We start from the raw sequence: 13,272 nt of genomic DNA, 5'->3' as shown, positions 1-13,272 counted from the left end.
TTCACTGCTTTTATTTATATATTTGCTTGTGTGCTTCTGAGCATAAAAGGCAGGCTGAACTTTACTCATACTTTTGCTTAAATATGCAAATTCTGTGGAATGGTGATTATAGCTATAAACAATTTTGTTTCAATTTTTTCCAAGAAGCCATTTTCCAATAGTGCCTGTGATGGTCATATACAGACAATGAGTCAGCAAGGGAGAAATAAGACAATTTGTGAGCACCTGCTGAAGATAAACTTCACTGGCACTTTAATTGGCTTATTTATTCAATTGTGAATGTGGTCTGAAACAAATTTAATTATATACCAGGGTGCAATTCCAACTCCACCAAAGGCTGTGGGCTTTGACATTGACATTGGCAGGATCAGCAGATTACCACAAAATTGTTTAGAGACATATAACCTCCAAAACTGCCTGCGTGGGCTGGCTGGCCTCCCCTGATAACAGCTCCTTTGGGGTTTTGTTTCCTTCCAGTCCTGTTTCCTTAGTGTTTCAGATCACCTCGGTCTTAAAATAAAGACTTCTTCTCTGTCAGGAGGTTGAAATGTTGAAAACCTTGCACCATTTTTCTTTTACAACTCCTTTGTCTTAAAATTCACAGCACAGTAACTCAGTAATCACGCACAGATAATAGGAGGTATGAAATGAGATTCTTTTAAATAAAACCAGAACTCATAGAACCTTACAAACAGGATTGACTGGTTCACCCTGTAAAGCTCTTTTGTCATGTAACAGACCCATAACCAACCTGAACTTGCCCTAAAGACATAGGATGAAGCAGAAACAGGACCAAAAGTGCCATAATCCAAATGCCCTAATTCATCTGTTGGAGCTAATGTAGCAGCTTATGGTTACAGCGTCCTTAGCACTTAAGTGAGAAGTTGTGATTTCATCTAGTGGAGGATCTTGGTTGTTTGGGTAGAAGCCATTTGTCAGAATACAGAGATCTAGCTGACCAAAATACAAGAAGAGCCATAATGACTTAAGAAGCGCCCCAGTGAGCCACACCTCTGTTTCCTCTGCTCCATCATTCCATCTTTAGCAGTTACAGCAGCTGATGGTGTTTAAGGACAGCGTGTGAGCCGGCTCCTTTTTGCAGCCCAGTCCTCTCCTATTTCATCACCATCTAAAATAAAAAGTTTAAAGATACTTGAGAGTATATCCATGTCTGCTCCCTTTATGGTCAGTTAATGAATCATAAGTTTGATTAATCCCTTTTCATACCTTCTGATACTGTATTCTTCCATATGCCTCCTGGGGAAAATCTTCCAGAGATTCCCTACCTGCTTAATAGGGAAAGTAGTTTATTTTTTCAGCATTAAACTGTTCTGCTGTTATTTTCAATGAGTGCTCTTCTGTTCTACTTTTTTGGGCATTTAGTTGAAAACAGTCAGCCAATGGCTCAAACTGCATCACATGAGCAGTATTTTAATTACATGCCCAGTACAGCTCCCTACAGTACAAAATCCCGTTCCAAAAGCCTTTCAGCCTGACGTCCTCCCCCATTTGCCATCTGGGATAAGTCACCATCTCTGTCAAGACCATAAAGCTCTTGTTGTATTAATGTGTTGCCTTTCCGGCGATGGGAACACGCAAACAGGTTGTCTCACAACATCAGCCGAGCGCTAACGCCTCGCATCTGTCACCCATGCCGTGTTCCTCCTTCCCCTGTAACTCTGAATGAACCTTACACTAATCCACACAACGCCTGCTCCCGCTGTCGGAGACAGATTGCTGGGATATATAAAGCGGTAGGCGCGGGTAGAGAAAGGAAGGGTGAACTCATTGCTCTTTACCTTAGCTCTTTACCCTCTGCATGCTGAGCAGAAGGTTTCCCCAGGTTATGGCAGTTGTTTTGCAAGGAGGTTTCTCCTGTCACGAAAGACATTTAGAAATAATACAGAGTTTCGTGTTTCAAGCTCCAGAACGACGTCTGAAACAAATGGAACCATTATTTTGTAGAACTGCACCTAACTGTAAAGGGGCATATTTTAAAATATACTGAAAGCCTAAGCAGGGGGAAATGAAAGGAAAACCAAAGATTTTGAATGCCTAATACAGTGTTGATAAATCTGATAAACCTCGGAAAAGAATTAATCAGTAAAGAACTGGGAGCAAAGGAACATACAGTAAGAATAATGTGTTAGCTGATGAGAAATAAAAATGTTTATTTCTTTGCTGTAGGTGTTTGCATTAGCTGTAAGTCTCCTTTTGTAGTCAAGTTCTTGCTGGTTCAGTGTGGCATCTTGACACGTGTTGAGCAGAAAGATGGGCTGTTTGATGAACACTGAACCAAAGGACAGCCCAAAAGAGGCCGAGCAACAGGTTCCCTTGAAGGAGTCATGAAGCTCCATGGAGCAAGGGATGGGGCAGGCAGGGCTCAGCCAGTTCCCAGGAAAGCCTGATATCACAGGCAAGGGTCAGCAGAGGTCCAGACCTTGGTTTAATCCCAGCTATTCAGGATGCAGAGCAGAGGACCTTCAACTAGCCGGTTCCCTCGGTACAGTGCTGCTGTGTCACACCATATGGACCATCCTTCTGCTTTCCTTTGTAATCTGCTGTTCAGGCATCTCCTGCAGTGGCGACTTCCCACGTGTCTCAGGGTTCCTGTGCAAGAAGAAAACAAAGGCCTTTCCAGGAAATGCTTGCTTGCCATATGTGGTGTTTCATTTCCTTCTGCTGAGCCTCTTCTGTCGCTGGTTGAAAGTTCCAGTCACCCAGTAACAGTCAATCATCCTGTTCACCTGGGAGCTCTGTGTCAAAGACAGTTTTGCAAGATATCCTCCCCTTCGTAAATAATTCAGTGAAATAAGCATTTGTAAGAGAGTAGGAAAAAAAACCCCAGCAGTTAGATGCTGTTAGTGGTGTTTCCTTGAGGACAGGAATAAATCAGTTCTTCCAGCAGAATGAACAGGGTTTGTCATACTCATGCCAACAAGGTTCAAACCATTTCTAACAGCTTAATTCCAGCTGCCCTAAGCAGTCAGCTCTATACGTGCTTTGCACATGGAGATTTACATGATAGCCAAGGGACTCTCTGTACTGCCTGTCTCCCTGTCTTCCCATGGCTGAAAGGTGTCTGCTTTCCCCAAAGCGCAGGAGCAATAATTTTTCAAAACTTTCTCCAGTTTTCAGTGGGGGTTTTGTTTACCTCAGATTGCAGTTAAAGAACACCATGTTTCAACATGAATTAATTTCACGGGGTTTTGCAGTGCTGAGCGATTTTAAACACAATAAATGAATGGTAATACAACCCTTGAATTTGCTGCTTCCAGAATGAAGAGCCAATTTTTTCCAAGGATGGGCGAAAGTTTTTCTTTGTCCGAGCCATTCCCCAGGGAGGACGTGGGAAGTTCTACCACATCGCCATGTCATCATCACAGGTAACTTACTCACTGCCGCTGCTTTGGGTCTCACCTGCAGTAGAAAGCGATCAAATGCAGTATCTGTGCTTATACTGGTGAGACTGGAAGATGAAAATGTGAAATGTGGGACTTGCACATAAAGGAAAAACCTCAATGATGGTTTATTTGGCATAAGATAACGTGAATTTCTAAATGAGATACTTAAAAGAAAAAGATTGAGCAACTGTCTCTTTCCAAACAATATCATCGCTTTGTTTTGGGGTTTTTTAATACCTTCTTAGTTGTGCATAAAGAAGTAAATCCCTGTACTGTCATAAAGGATTAATCAGAAGCTCGTGGGCATGCTGGATTAGAGGAAGGGGTTTGAAGCTGTTCTCTGCTGAATTCATCCCATTATCTTCAGTGGAGTTATGGTTAAAATCATTCTGACTCCATATTATTTTTATGCCTTTAAATTCATAGAAATAGCGGGGGGAGGGGTGGACATTGCAAGTGTGTGGTTTATTTTTAATAGGTAGCAGAGTCAAAAGAGCTGCCTTTTTCAGCAGAGAAGCTTTGCTTAGATATCTTCTTTTAAGAATAAAGAAATCTAATTCTATTTTCCTTCTGGCAGCCCAATAGTAGCAGCGATAACTTACAGTCTATTACGTCTGGCGACTGGGATGTGACAAAGATACTGGCATACGATGAAAAGAGGCATAAAATGTAAGTAAACTTTGGTCCGACAAATCAGTCTTCCCTTGTTTAGCCCTGGACTGTAGGGTTAGTTACAGTGGTGCTGTGTATGCATCTGAAATGTATGATGATGAGGAGATAGGGGGTAAGGCAGCAGAAGCAGCTATATCTGTTTTAGCTTAACCTCTCCCACCGTTCCAAATATCTTGTCTTCGTTTGGTTTTCTCAGTTGAGTTCATACCTTTCTGCCTGTGACTATTAAATACATTTGTGTAGAGGAATGATCTCTGGTGATTTCTGCAACTTCTGAAGTTAACCTCTGATGTCTGTTTTCACTGGCCACGTCAATAGTTAGTTTTAGAAAGGATCTTTATTGACCTGCAAAAATATCCATGCATTAGGAAAAAAGTATTTAGATAGAATACAAAAAAAAAAACCAACCCAAACACCCTTCTTCACACTTGCCCTTTATGCTTTTAAATAACTTCTGTAAATGTTTACTTTTTAAAATTCATCTCAGAAAGTCATCTCATAAAATCTTTGGAAGGTTTTCCAGAGTCAAATACCATATAGAAACCTTCCCTGGCAAAGCTTCAGCTGCATACAAGGCTCCTGCCTCTCATTTTCTTAAGGTCACTGAACAGCTGAGTAAAAAGACCCTGGAAGATGATAAACTTTGAATGATCATTAAGAGCACAATGCTCCTTGAAGACTCAATTGCCAATTACTTCAGGACCACATAAGGATTTTTACCAGTTGGCAGAGCTAAGTAGCAAACTAGCAACTTCCTGGTCAGGGAGAAAATACTGTGTGCAGTTTCTGCAATCAAAATCTACCTCTTGGCAAGTGCATCCCATTGGAAGCAGACCAGTTGGGCTAGATATCTCTCCTGACACGTTATTTGGGTGTCAGCAGCCCATGGGTGCTACATTTGCCACTGTGGTCTGTGATTATTCACCAGACATTCATTGAAGGATCAATCTGGACCCTGCACATTGGGCTGAGGGTGGCCACCTCCAGCAGCACCTCCCTGTTACCTTCAGAAGCTGTCACCACACAGCAGGGCTTTCACTGCTTGGCCAGAGAAGGAGGTCACCAAAGTTGCACAAGATGACCTTTCAGTGGGTTTCACACCATACCTTGATTAGCTATCTGGGCAAAGAGTAAAAAGTGATCAAAGAAGGAAAATCTGGTCCTAGAGGAAAAAGAAAGGTGTTTAAAGGTAATTCTGCACCATAAAGCTTGAGGTAAAGATGTTAAAGCCTTCCACATAACCAGTTGATCCTTTCTGATCTGCTGACCAGTCTAGGACCCAAACATTTCCACACTTCACTGCAGTGCAGCCTGAAATGTACTTGCTTGAGCCTCTGGAGTAATGTATCACTCACTATGTTTTTCTAATACAGTTTAAACTTTGCTTGCCATTACAAGATCAGGAAAATGGCTACATGAATAAAGATGTTCTTGTATGAGAGATGTGTGAACATCCTTCTAATAATATACTTGTGATTTTTTTCCACAGTTATTTCCACAGCACAGAAGATTTGCCAAGAAGGCGACACTTATACAGGTATTTGCTTTGTTAGCTTCACATACTGAGCTTCCCATTTTTTGTGTCATACACAAATCATTTCATACAATCATAGAATCACCTGGGTTAGAAGAGACCCTTTAGATCATCGAGTCCAACCACAGCCTAACCCTGACTAGTCCACCTCTAGATCATGTCCTCAAGCACTTCATCGACATGCCTTTTAAATACAGGGATGGTGACTCTACCACCTCCCTGGGCGGCCTGTACCAATGCTTGACAATCTCTTCAGTAAAGACATTCTTTCTGATCTCTCTTCCTATCGCTTGTCAGCCGAGAGAAGAGACCAACCCCGACATCTCTGCAGTCACCTTGCAGGCAGCTGTAGAGAGCACTAAGGTCTCCCCTCAGCCTCCTTTTCTCAAGATTAAAAAGCCCCAGCTCCCTCAGCCATTCCTCACAGGACTTGTGCTCCAGGCCCTTCACCAGTTTCATCGCCCTCCTCTGGATGCTCTTCAGCATCTCAACATCCTTCCTGTAGTGAGGGGCCCAAAACCGGACACAGCACTCAAGGTGCAGCCTCACCAGAGCTGAGTATAATGGAACGATCACTTCCCTAGTCCTGCTGGCCACTCTGTTCCTGATAAAGGCCAGGATGCCATTGGTCTTCTTGGACACCTGAGCACACTGCCAGCTCATGTTCAGATGGCTGTCACCTAATATGCCCAGGTCCTTGTCCAGGGAGCTCTCCAGATGCTCTGCCCCAGGCCTGTAGTGTTGCCTCATAACATTAACTATACCATTAACTCATAGAGATTGTGATAGATAGAACAGCACAACAATAGTAAACAAAATGCTCGACCTTTGGAAATGTTTTTCACTTGGCAATTTTCTCATTTTATTGCAAATTTTAAATCGGTCTCAAGATTGATAAACTGTCAGAAAACTTTCCAACTGAACTTTTTTACACCAGAAAGAATTCAGAATTACATAAACCAATGGTATAGACTATTTTTGTACTTCCAGATAGCAGTTTTCATGAAAATTTGAGAGCACCTCATCTCTTCACAAAATTGGAAAGAAATACCTATGTGTTTGCAAATGTTGTTCTGCAATTCCAGGTGACTTTAGTATCCTCTGTTACTGTACGAGTAAAAGTCTGGATTTTGGTAAGCTATTGGCATATTGTGGGAACAGATTACAAAGGGGAGGAAAGCCAGACTTTGAAGTAGTAACTTTGGAGTCATAATTCCATTTCTCCTGGTTTTCTTCTAAATCCTCCTGCTGTCATTTCAGCATCTGCAGTGAAGGGCATTAGTTGATATGGGACAGTCAGTGCAGTTTCCTTCTCTAACATGATGTCAAAGGTTTTTTCCCCTCAGTGGGAAGGAAACTAGAGCAAACTAAATAACCTGTAATCTAGTATTTTTCCCTTTTGGGACTTCTATGCCTGTTCATGGCACTCCACAGGTTTATGAGAGTAACTGCTCAGTGTTTATTTCCTTGAAAAAAAAATATCATGACCGTTAATTTCTATTTAAATGGGAAGAAAAACTCTTTTTAAAAGCTGAGTGTGGGCACAGCTGCACGAGAGCTGCTGACATGAGTCAAAGATCTTTGCATCTCTTGCTCATCTTGGTGTGCAGCTCATCCTGGTGCCTCCTTACCCTCACCTGCCCACATAGGCAACAGGGAAATTGATGCCCAAAATGTCAACGTTCTTGAGCTCACTTTGATTGCACAGAGACCTTTGCCTCACTTCAGGTACTTGATTTCCTGTTTGGATAGTTTGACTGTCTGTCTCTTGTCCCAGCCCAAGGGAATTATCTCAGAAGCATCCTTGGCAGATGTTCATCAACAGAGTTCCACTGGAGATCTAGCAGCTTATATCAGATTAAAAGCTGGGGGTTTTTTTTCTTTTTTCTTTTCCTTTTTTTTGGCTGATCTAGCAGCTCTGAAACAGAATTTAAGGCAGAGCCATGTTCTGAGCCTAAACAAAACCTGAGAGCAACTCAGATCAGTGTCTGTGGCTCTTAGTAGGTTGCTCAGCCTCATATCTTTCTAACTTGAAATAGTAGCAAAAAACACTCATCTGACTTACAGCAATATTGGAAACATCTATTAGTTAATATTCTTGAAGCATTTTGAAGTGCAAAATCTTTATTTGCTAATAATCTAAAATTCCTTTTTCACCCTTCAGTAGACTCTTACAAAACACTTGTGAGCATATGGACAGACCACAATACCTTCTTCAGAAGCAGACCCTTAAATGCAGTCTTCCCTTTTCACTTGGATGTTATAAGAGAGACTATTTAAACCTCCAAAAAGGGCTTTGGCCTCTGAGACAGCTGCTGGCAAATCAGACTAGTGAGGCAACCAGGCAAACTTAGATAAAGCAATCCTAGCTCGTTATTGTCCGTTAAACTATAAGTAGGTGTAGAAATACTGCTCCACTGTTTCATGCCTTCATTCACCAAATTATAATTTCCTCTCATGGAATTGCAACCATCATTTTCTTTTAAAAACTATACCTCCCTTCATAACCACCTGACCTTGCAAAAAATCCCCACATCAGTATCCTTTCATATAGTCTCCATTCAGGCAAAAAAAAAAAGCCATTACTGCTGTTTAAACTCAACCAAATGGAAATGCTTTGTCTCTTACTAATGTTGGACACATTATATTTATGTTCTTATTCCACAGTACAGTAAGGTTCAAGTAATGTTGATTCCAGATAGCATTTGCTCGGTGACCTTCATGGACTTGTATTAACTTTTTCAGCGCAAGCACAAATGGAAACTTCAACAGGCGGTGCCTGTCCTGTGATCTGATTGAAAACTGCACTTACTTCAGTGCATCCTTCAGTCACAATCTGGAATACTTCCTACTGACATGTGAAGGTATGTTGGTTTTTGTTATTGCTGTTGCTGTGCTGAAGGATAGGATTTGGAGCCAGCATCGGTATCTTTAGATATCCTGCATACCTGTGGGCAGCTTTGAAAGGCTGGACAAATATCTGGGTCACTTTGCTTTTAAAGCTTTGTTGTTAACATGGGTGTTTTTTTTTCTTTTATATAGTTGGGGCTTTTTTAAGTAAGTGCAGGTATGTGTAACTTTTTCCATATATATCAGACTATTGAAGATAGAGGTACCTTTAGCCACTCCAAGCATCCTTAAGTTAAAGTAACAGCAAAACCAAGAGGAGCGAAAATGTCAGACAGTTTGAGAGCGATAAACCAGTGAGGTGGGATTAACTGTGGGTGACTGGGACAGTTTCAAAGGCATCAACTTGTGCCAGTACTGTGAGCAGGGTGATTCAGAGTAGATAAGTTACAATGAAAAGCTGGTTTACCAAGAAAAGGTGATTTGCAAAAAGCTACTTGATGGGCAATGTGAGTACAGAATATCTGGCATTTCACTGCTGGCTCACTATAAATTTCCCTTAGCTTGGAGCAATCTACAGGTCTGACACAGATTTCTAGTGTTGAAAATGCCTTACAGCATCCAGAGGGCTAAGGAGAAGAGCTGTAAAAGTCGCCTTTTCACAGTTCTGTTAACAATACATGCAAAACTCCATAGCATTCAATCCTCTGGAAATTAACTCTACTGAATCATCCTAAATTGCATGTACACTGCATGCACACAGAATTGGATTGCAGTCCCCCCATGACACGTATTGCAGTACCTGGTCGTCTGCTGCTATGACTGAAGCAGCTCAAATGGCTGCCCACCCTCTAAAGCAACTCTTGCAAAGCAGCCAACAAGGAATGCTGTGTTTTTGACAGCTCAGGTACAAGCAAACATGTGTGTGGCATAAAAATAAGTAGCTGTTGTGTTTGCTGGTGTAGAGCAGCTCGAAGTTCTCTCTCCGCTGAATGCCAGCAGTCCAGTTGGTGATGTGTGGACTGCCCCTTCTCTGACTGGCAAGTACCCGTTGGTGCCAGTAACTGTTTGTGGTGAATACTAAGGTTAATGAAGAACTATTTGAGGTGGCAAAATGGGAAATAACCAGGATAATCAAGATAAAGGGGAGAAGCAGAATGCTTAGCGTGATACCAGGCAAAACAACCGGACATGGATGTTTGTAAAAACAAGTTCTGCCCCAAGGAGGAAAGACAGACTGTATTTGGGGATCATTTCAATACAGTGAAGCGGCATTGACAGCACAATGGACTAATTAACTTAATGGACTACATGTGAATCTCTTCTGTAAGCATGGCGGGCACATGCAGAGAAGTGTCATTGCCCACAGAACATCCAGTTCTGTGCTAAACTTTCTGAAGCTTGTCTCTTTAAAAGAAAATCCGTCTATATTCTTCTTCTTCTTCTTGTTTTCACTTCAAGAAAAGTTGTGAATTGCTACTAGAGAAAGTGACTGTTCTATTTGGACCAAGATAATTGTTCTACCATAATTAGAACCATTTGTGAATAACAAGATTAAGGCTTGTAAAGGGTCTTATCAACAATTATGAGGTGGTATGTTTGGATTACACTATGTCTCATTCAAAAAAAACCTTGCAGTGATACCTGAAGAGATTAACAAGTTTTATTAGCATGTACATTAATCCAAGTACACATGATAATGATTTTGTGCAACAAACTATGGGCCGTATTCTCAGCTGCTGTAGACAATACCTCCATTATCAGGTCATTACATGTTTTTATCTGATGAGTATATCTTTGTCTGAATTTTCATTATACAGGACTAAATTCTCAAACTGTAATCTCAGAGTGACACAAATGCAGCACAGCTTGATCCATGGAGCTCATGTTGATATCTCCATTCAGACACCTTTGCAAAATATGTAGAAATTAGATGATTTTCTTTTTATAAAAATATCAGTCCATTACATTTGATGGAGTCATTCCTGATTTACATAACTAAAAGTGAGAGGTATTTCAACTTCTTTGCTTTCAAGCAGTTTACAGGAACAATATTTTATTTTTAAGCTCTGTTTGTGTTGGATCTGTCCAACTTCAGATATCTGCTATGGGGACATGTACAGCAGAGACAGCTCCCTTTGGCTCCTGTTAGTGCTGATGTGGGTCAGGTCTGGCTGAAATGCAGACCTCTGGGTAGAAGTAATCATCCCCTTAGACTATGGTCATACAACTAGGGTAGAGCTATTGTGGTTTGATGGAGAATCACTTGGTTCCACTAATAAAAGACATCCTTTTTCTTAGCTCTTCAGGCTGCTTAGCTGGAATTTGGCCTTACCTTGCTTTCTCAGGCTGTTACTTTATTGCTTGGAAGCAGTCATATTCGAGTATCTTTTATGATTAGCAGGAAATCATTGGTGAGGCTCTGGCACAGGTTGCCCAGGGAAGTGGTGGCTCCCCCCTCCCTGGAGGTGTTCAAGGCCAGGCTGGATGGGGCCTTGAGCAGCCTAGTGAAAGGTGTCCCTGGAACTTCATGATCTTTAAGGTCCTTTCCAGCCCAAACCATTCTATGATTCTATGAAATCCTATTTCTTCATAAAACATACAACACAAAGATGAAGAAAGCTACTTGAATGAGGACATACCAAGGAGCGCTGCTTATCCTACCATTGATCGAACAGGTGGAGCAACAGCAGCCTGCCAGGGTGGACAAGTCTTACAATGTGTGCTGCCCAAGGGCTTCTGCCTGAAGTTCCCACCTCTGCTTCTTCCAAGCAATCACAGCTGGAGTCGATATTAATGACCAGAAAGTGGCAGACAGTACCTGTTGGTTTTTGCTACTACCTTCTGCATCTACTTTGTATAAAAGCACACAGAGCTCAGGTCTTGCTGCTTATTCTGTGCTTGCCTACAAAAATATTTGTTTATGGCAGTAACTGGTGTATGACTTCATTTCAGACGTTCAGGTGTCTTCAAAGGTAGCTAAACTTCAATGATTTTACTCTGATCAAGTCTGTAGTTATTTTTTTTTTTTAAATGTAATCTCTCAGCTGTCCTCAGGACGATCATATGGGCAAATATTTATGGCTTGAAAACAATTTCTGTACTGACTGTTAAGAGACAAACTTCCACCATACCTCAGTTTCACTCTGTCCCTTTTATTAACTTGCTTTGTGATCTCCAGTGGAAACTTGGCTGAGTTTAGAGACACAGACATGACTGTGGCTCAGCTTAACCTCTCTGAAATGGATGGCAAGGGTTGTAAGATTTAATTAAGCAAACAATTCTTACAAAGTGATAATATGATACTGAAAGCAAGGGAAAACATGTATATTTTTAAAAAAACAACAAAAACCCCACACAACAAGAAAGGTCTAGCGCTGCTCATTTGATCCCAAAGGTCAAGAGATCAAGAGTTGGAAGTTTTTTACTCACTGATTTGGTGCCTCAGAGGTGGCATAATAATTGTTTTAAAGGATTTTTTTTACTGTCCTGCAGACTGTGCTTAACAGCAGTGGTACTTGGCACAGACTGAAATGAGGGAAGAAGTATGCTATAATAAAAGGTAACCTCTCTTTCAAGAGGACAGTGTAATGCTTACTGTCAGGAGGCAACATTTATTGCAATCACTCAGTCCCAGAAGGCTAGTTACCTTATTTTTCATCTAATTTTATATGCTCATGATTGAATTACTGTAGCGAGATCTAAGGAAACATGATGCTTTGCAGACTGCTGTTAGATTATCTCCTCTAGACACTGTCGAAAAAGCAATATGTGCTGGAACAAGGTCACTCCTACTGTCATGTTCATCATAAAATATGAGCTTACACTTTTGTCTCCTCTCATAAACTAGCACAGGCACTGCCATTGATTCCTCTAAGATAAACAGAAAGAAGATCTGGATGGAAGTGTTTTGCTACTTTATACATAAATTTAATTCAGGGCAGAGTTTTTTCATCTGGAATGCAATGTAAAAATGAATTGCATAGAGAAAAGGGTAAGAAATTGCAAGTTGGGGCTGTGGAAAGCAATTTGTTGCTGTTTCTTTAGCAGGGCTCAGACACATACGCTGCAAGGCTGAAGGATCACAGTATTATAGAATCATAGGGGTTGGAAGGGACCTTCAGAGATCGTCGGGTCCAACCCCCCTGCCAGAGCAGGCTCCCTAGCTCATATTGCACAGATAGGCATCCAGACGGGTCTTGAATATCTCCAGAGATGGAGACTCCACCACTTCCCTGGGCAGCCTGTCCCAGGGCTCTGTCACCCTCACTGTGAAAAAGTTCTTCCCCATGTTGGTGTGGAACTTCCTGTGCTCCAACTTGCAGCCATTGCCCCTTGTCCTGTCTACACAGACCACTGAAAAGGGGCTGGCCGATTCCCCCTGCATCCCATACTTAAGATATTTATAAACATTAATAAGGTCCCCCCTTACTCTTCTCTAGACTGAACAGTCCCAGCTCACTCAGCCTTTCCTCATAGGGGAGATGCTCCAGGCCCTTAATCATCTTTGTAGCCCTTCTCTGGACTCTCTTCAGGAGACCCCTGTCTTTTTTATACCAGGGAGCCCAGAACTGGACACTACTCCAGGTGGGGCCTGACCAGGGCAGAGTAGAGGGGGAGGATCACCTCCTTTGACCTGCTGGCTACACTCCTCCAGATGCACTCCAGGATCCCATTGGCCCTCTTAGGCACCAGGGCACACTGCTGGCTCATGGCCAACCTGTCATCAACCAGGACCCCCAGGTCCTTCTCCACAGAGCTCAGTAAAGCACTAAAGCCCAGTTTTAAGTGATAGCTCCTCTACTGATGGAGGAA

General features: G+C 41.9%; 1 protein-coding gene across 5 annotated transcripts in view; it reads left to right on the top strand.

The window, feature by feature from the left end:
• DPP6 (dipeptidyl peptidase like 6) overlaps positions 1-13,272 on the top strand; it is a gene marked incomplete at both ends in the record, with an annotated part of 573,668 nt that overhangs the window by 526,637 nt on the left and 33,759 nt on the right. For all 5 annotated transcript variants that reach the window (XM_084280504.1, XM_084280506.1, XM_084280503.1 and 2 more), the window contains 4 exons: positions 3,279-3,386; positions 3,982-4,073; positions 5,566-5,613; positions 8,356-8,474. In XM_084280504.1, coding sequence (XP_084136630.1) covers positions 3,279-3,386; positions 3,982-4,073; positions 5,566-5,613; positions 8,356-8,474 — 367 coding nt within the window. The remainder of the gene's footprint in view (positions 1-3,278; positions 3,387-3,981; positions 4,074-5,565; positions 5,614-8,355; positions 8,475-13,272) is intronic.

Source organism: Gallinula chloropus (genome assembly GCF_964237585.1).
Source record: "Gallinula chloropus genome assembly, chromosome: 2".
Lineage (NCBI taxonomy): Eukaryota > Metazoa > Chordata > Aves > Gruiformes > Rallidae > Gallinula > Gallinula chloropus.
Note: the sequence above shows the minus strand (reverse complement) of the source record. Positions and strands in the feature narration are given on the sequence as shown.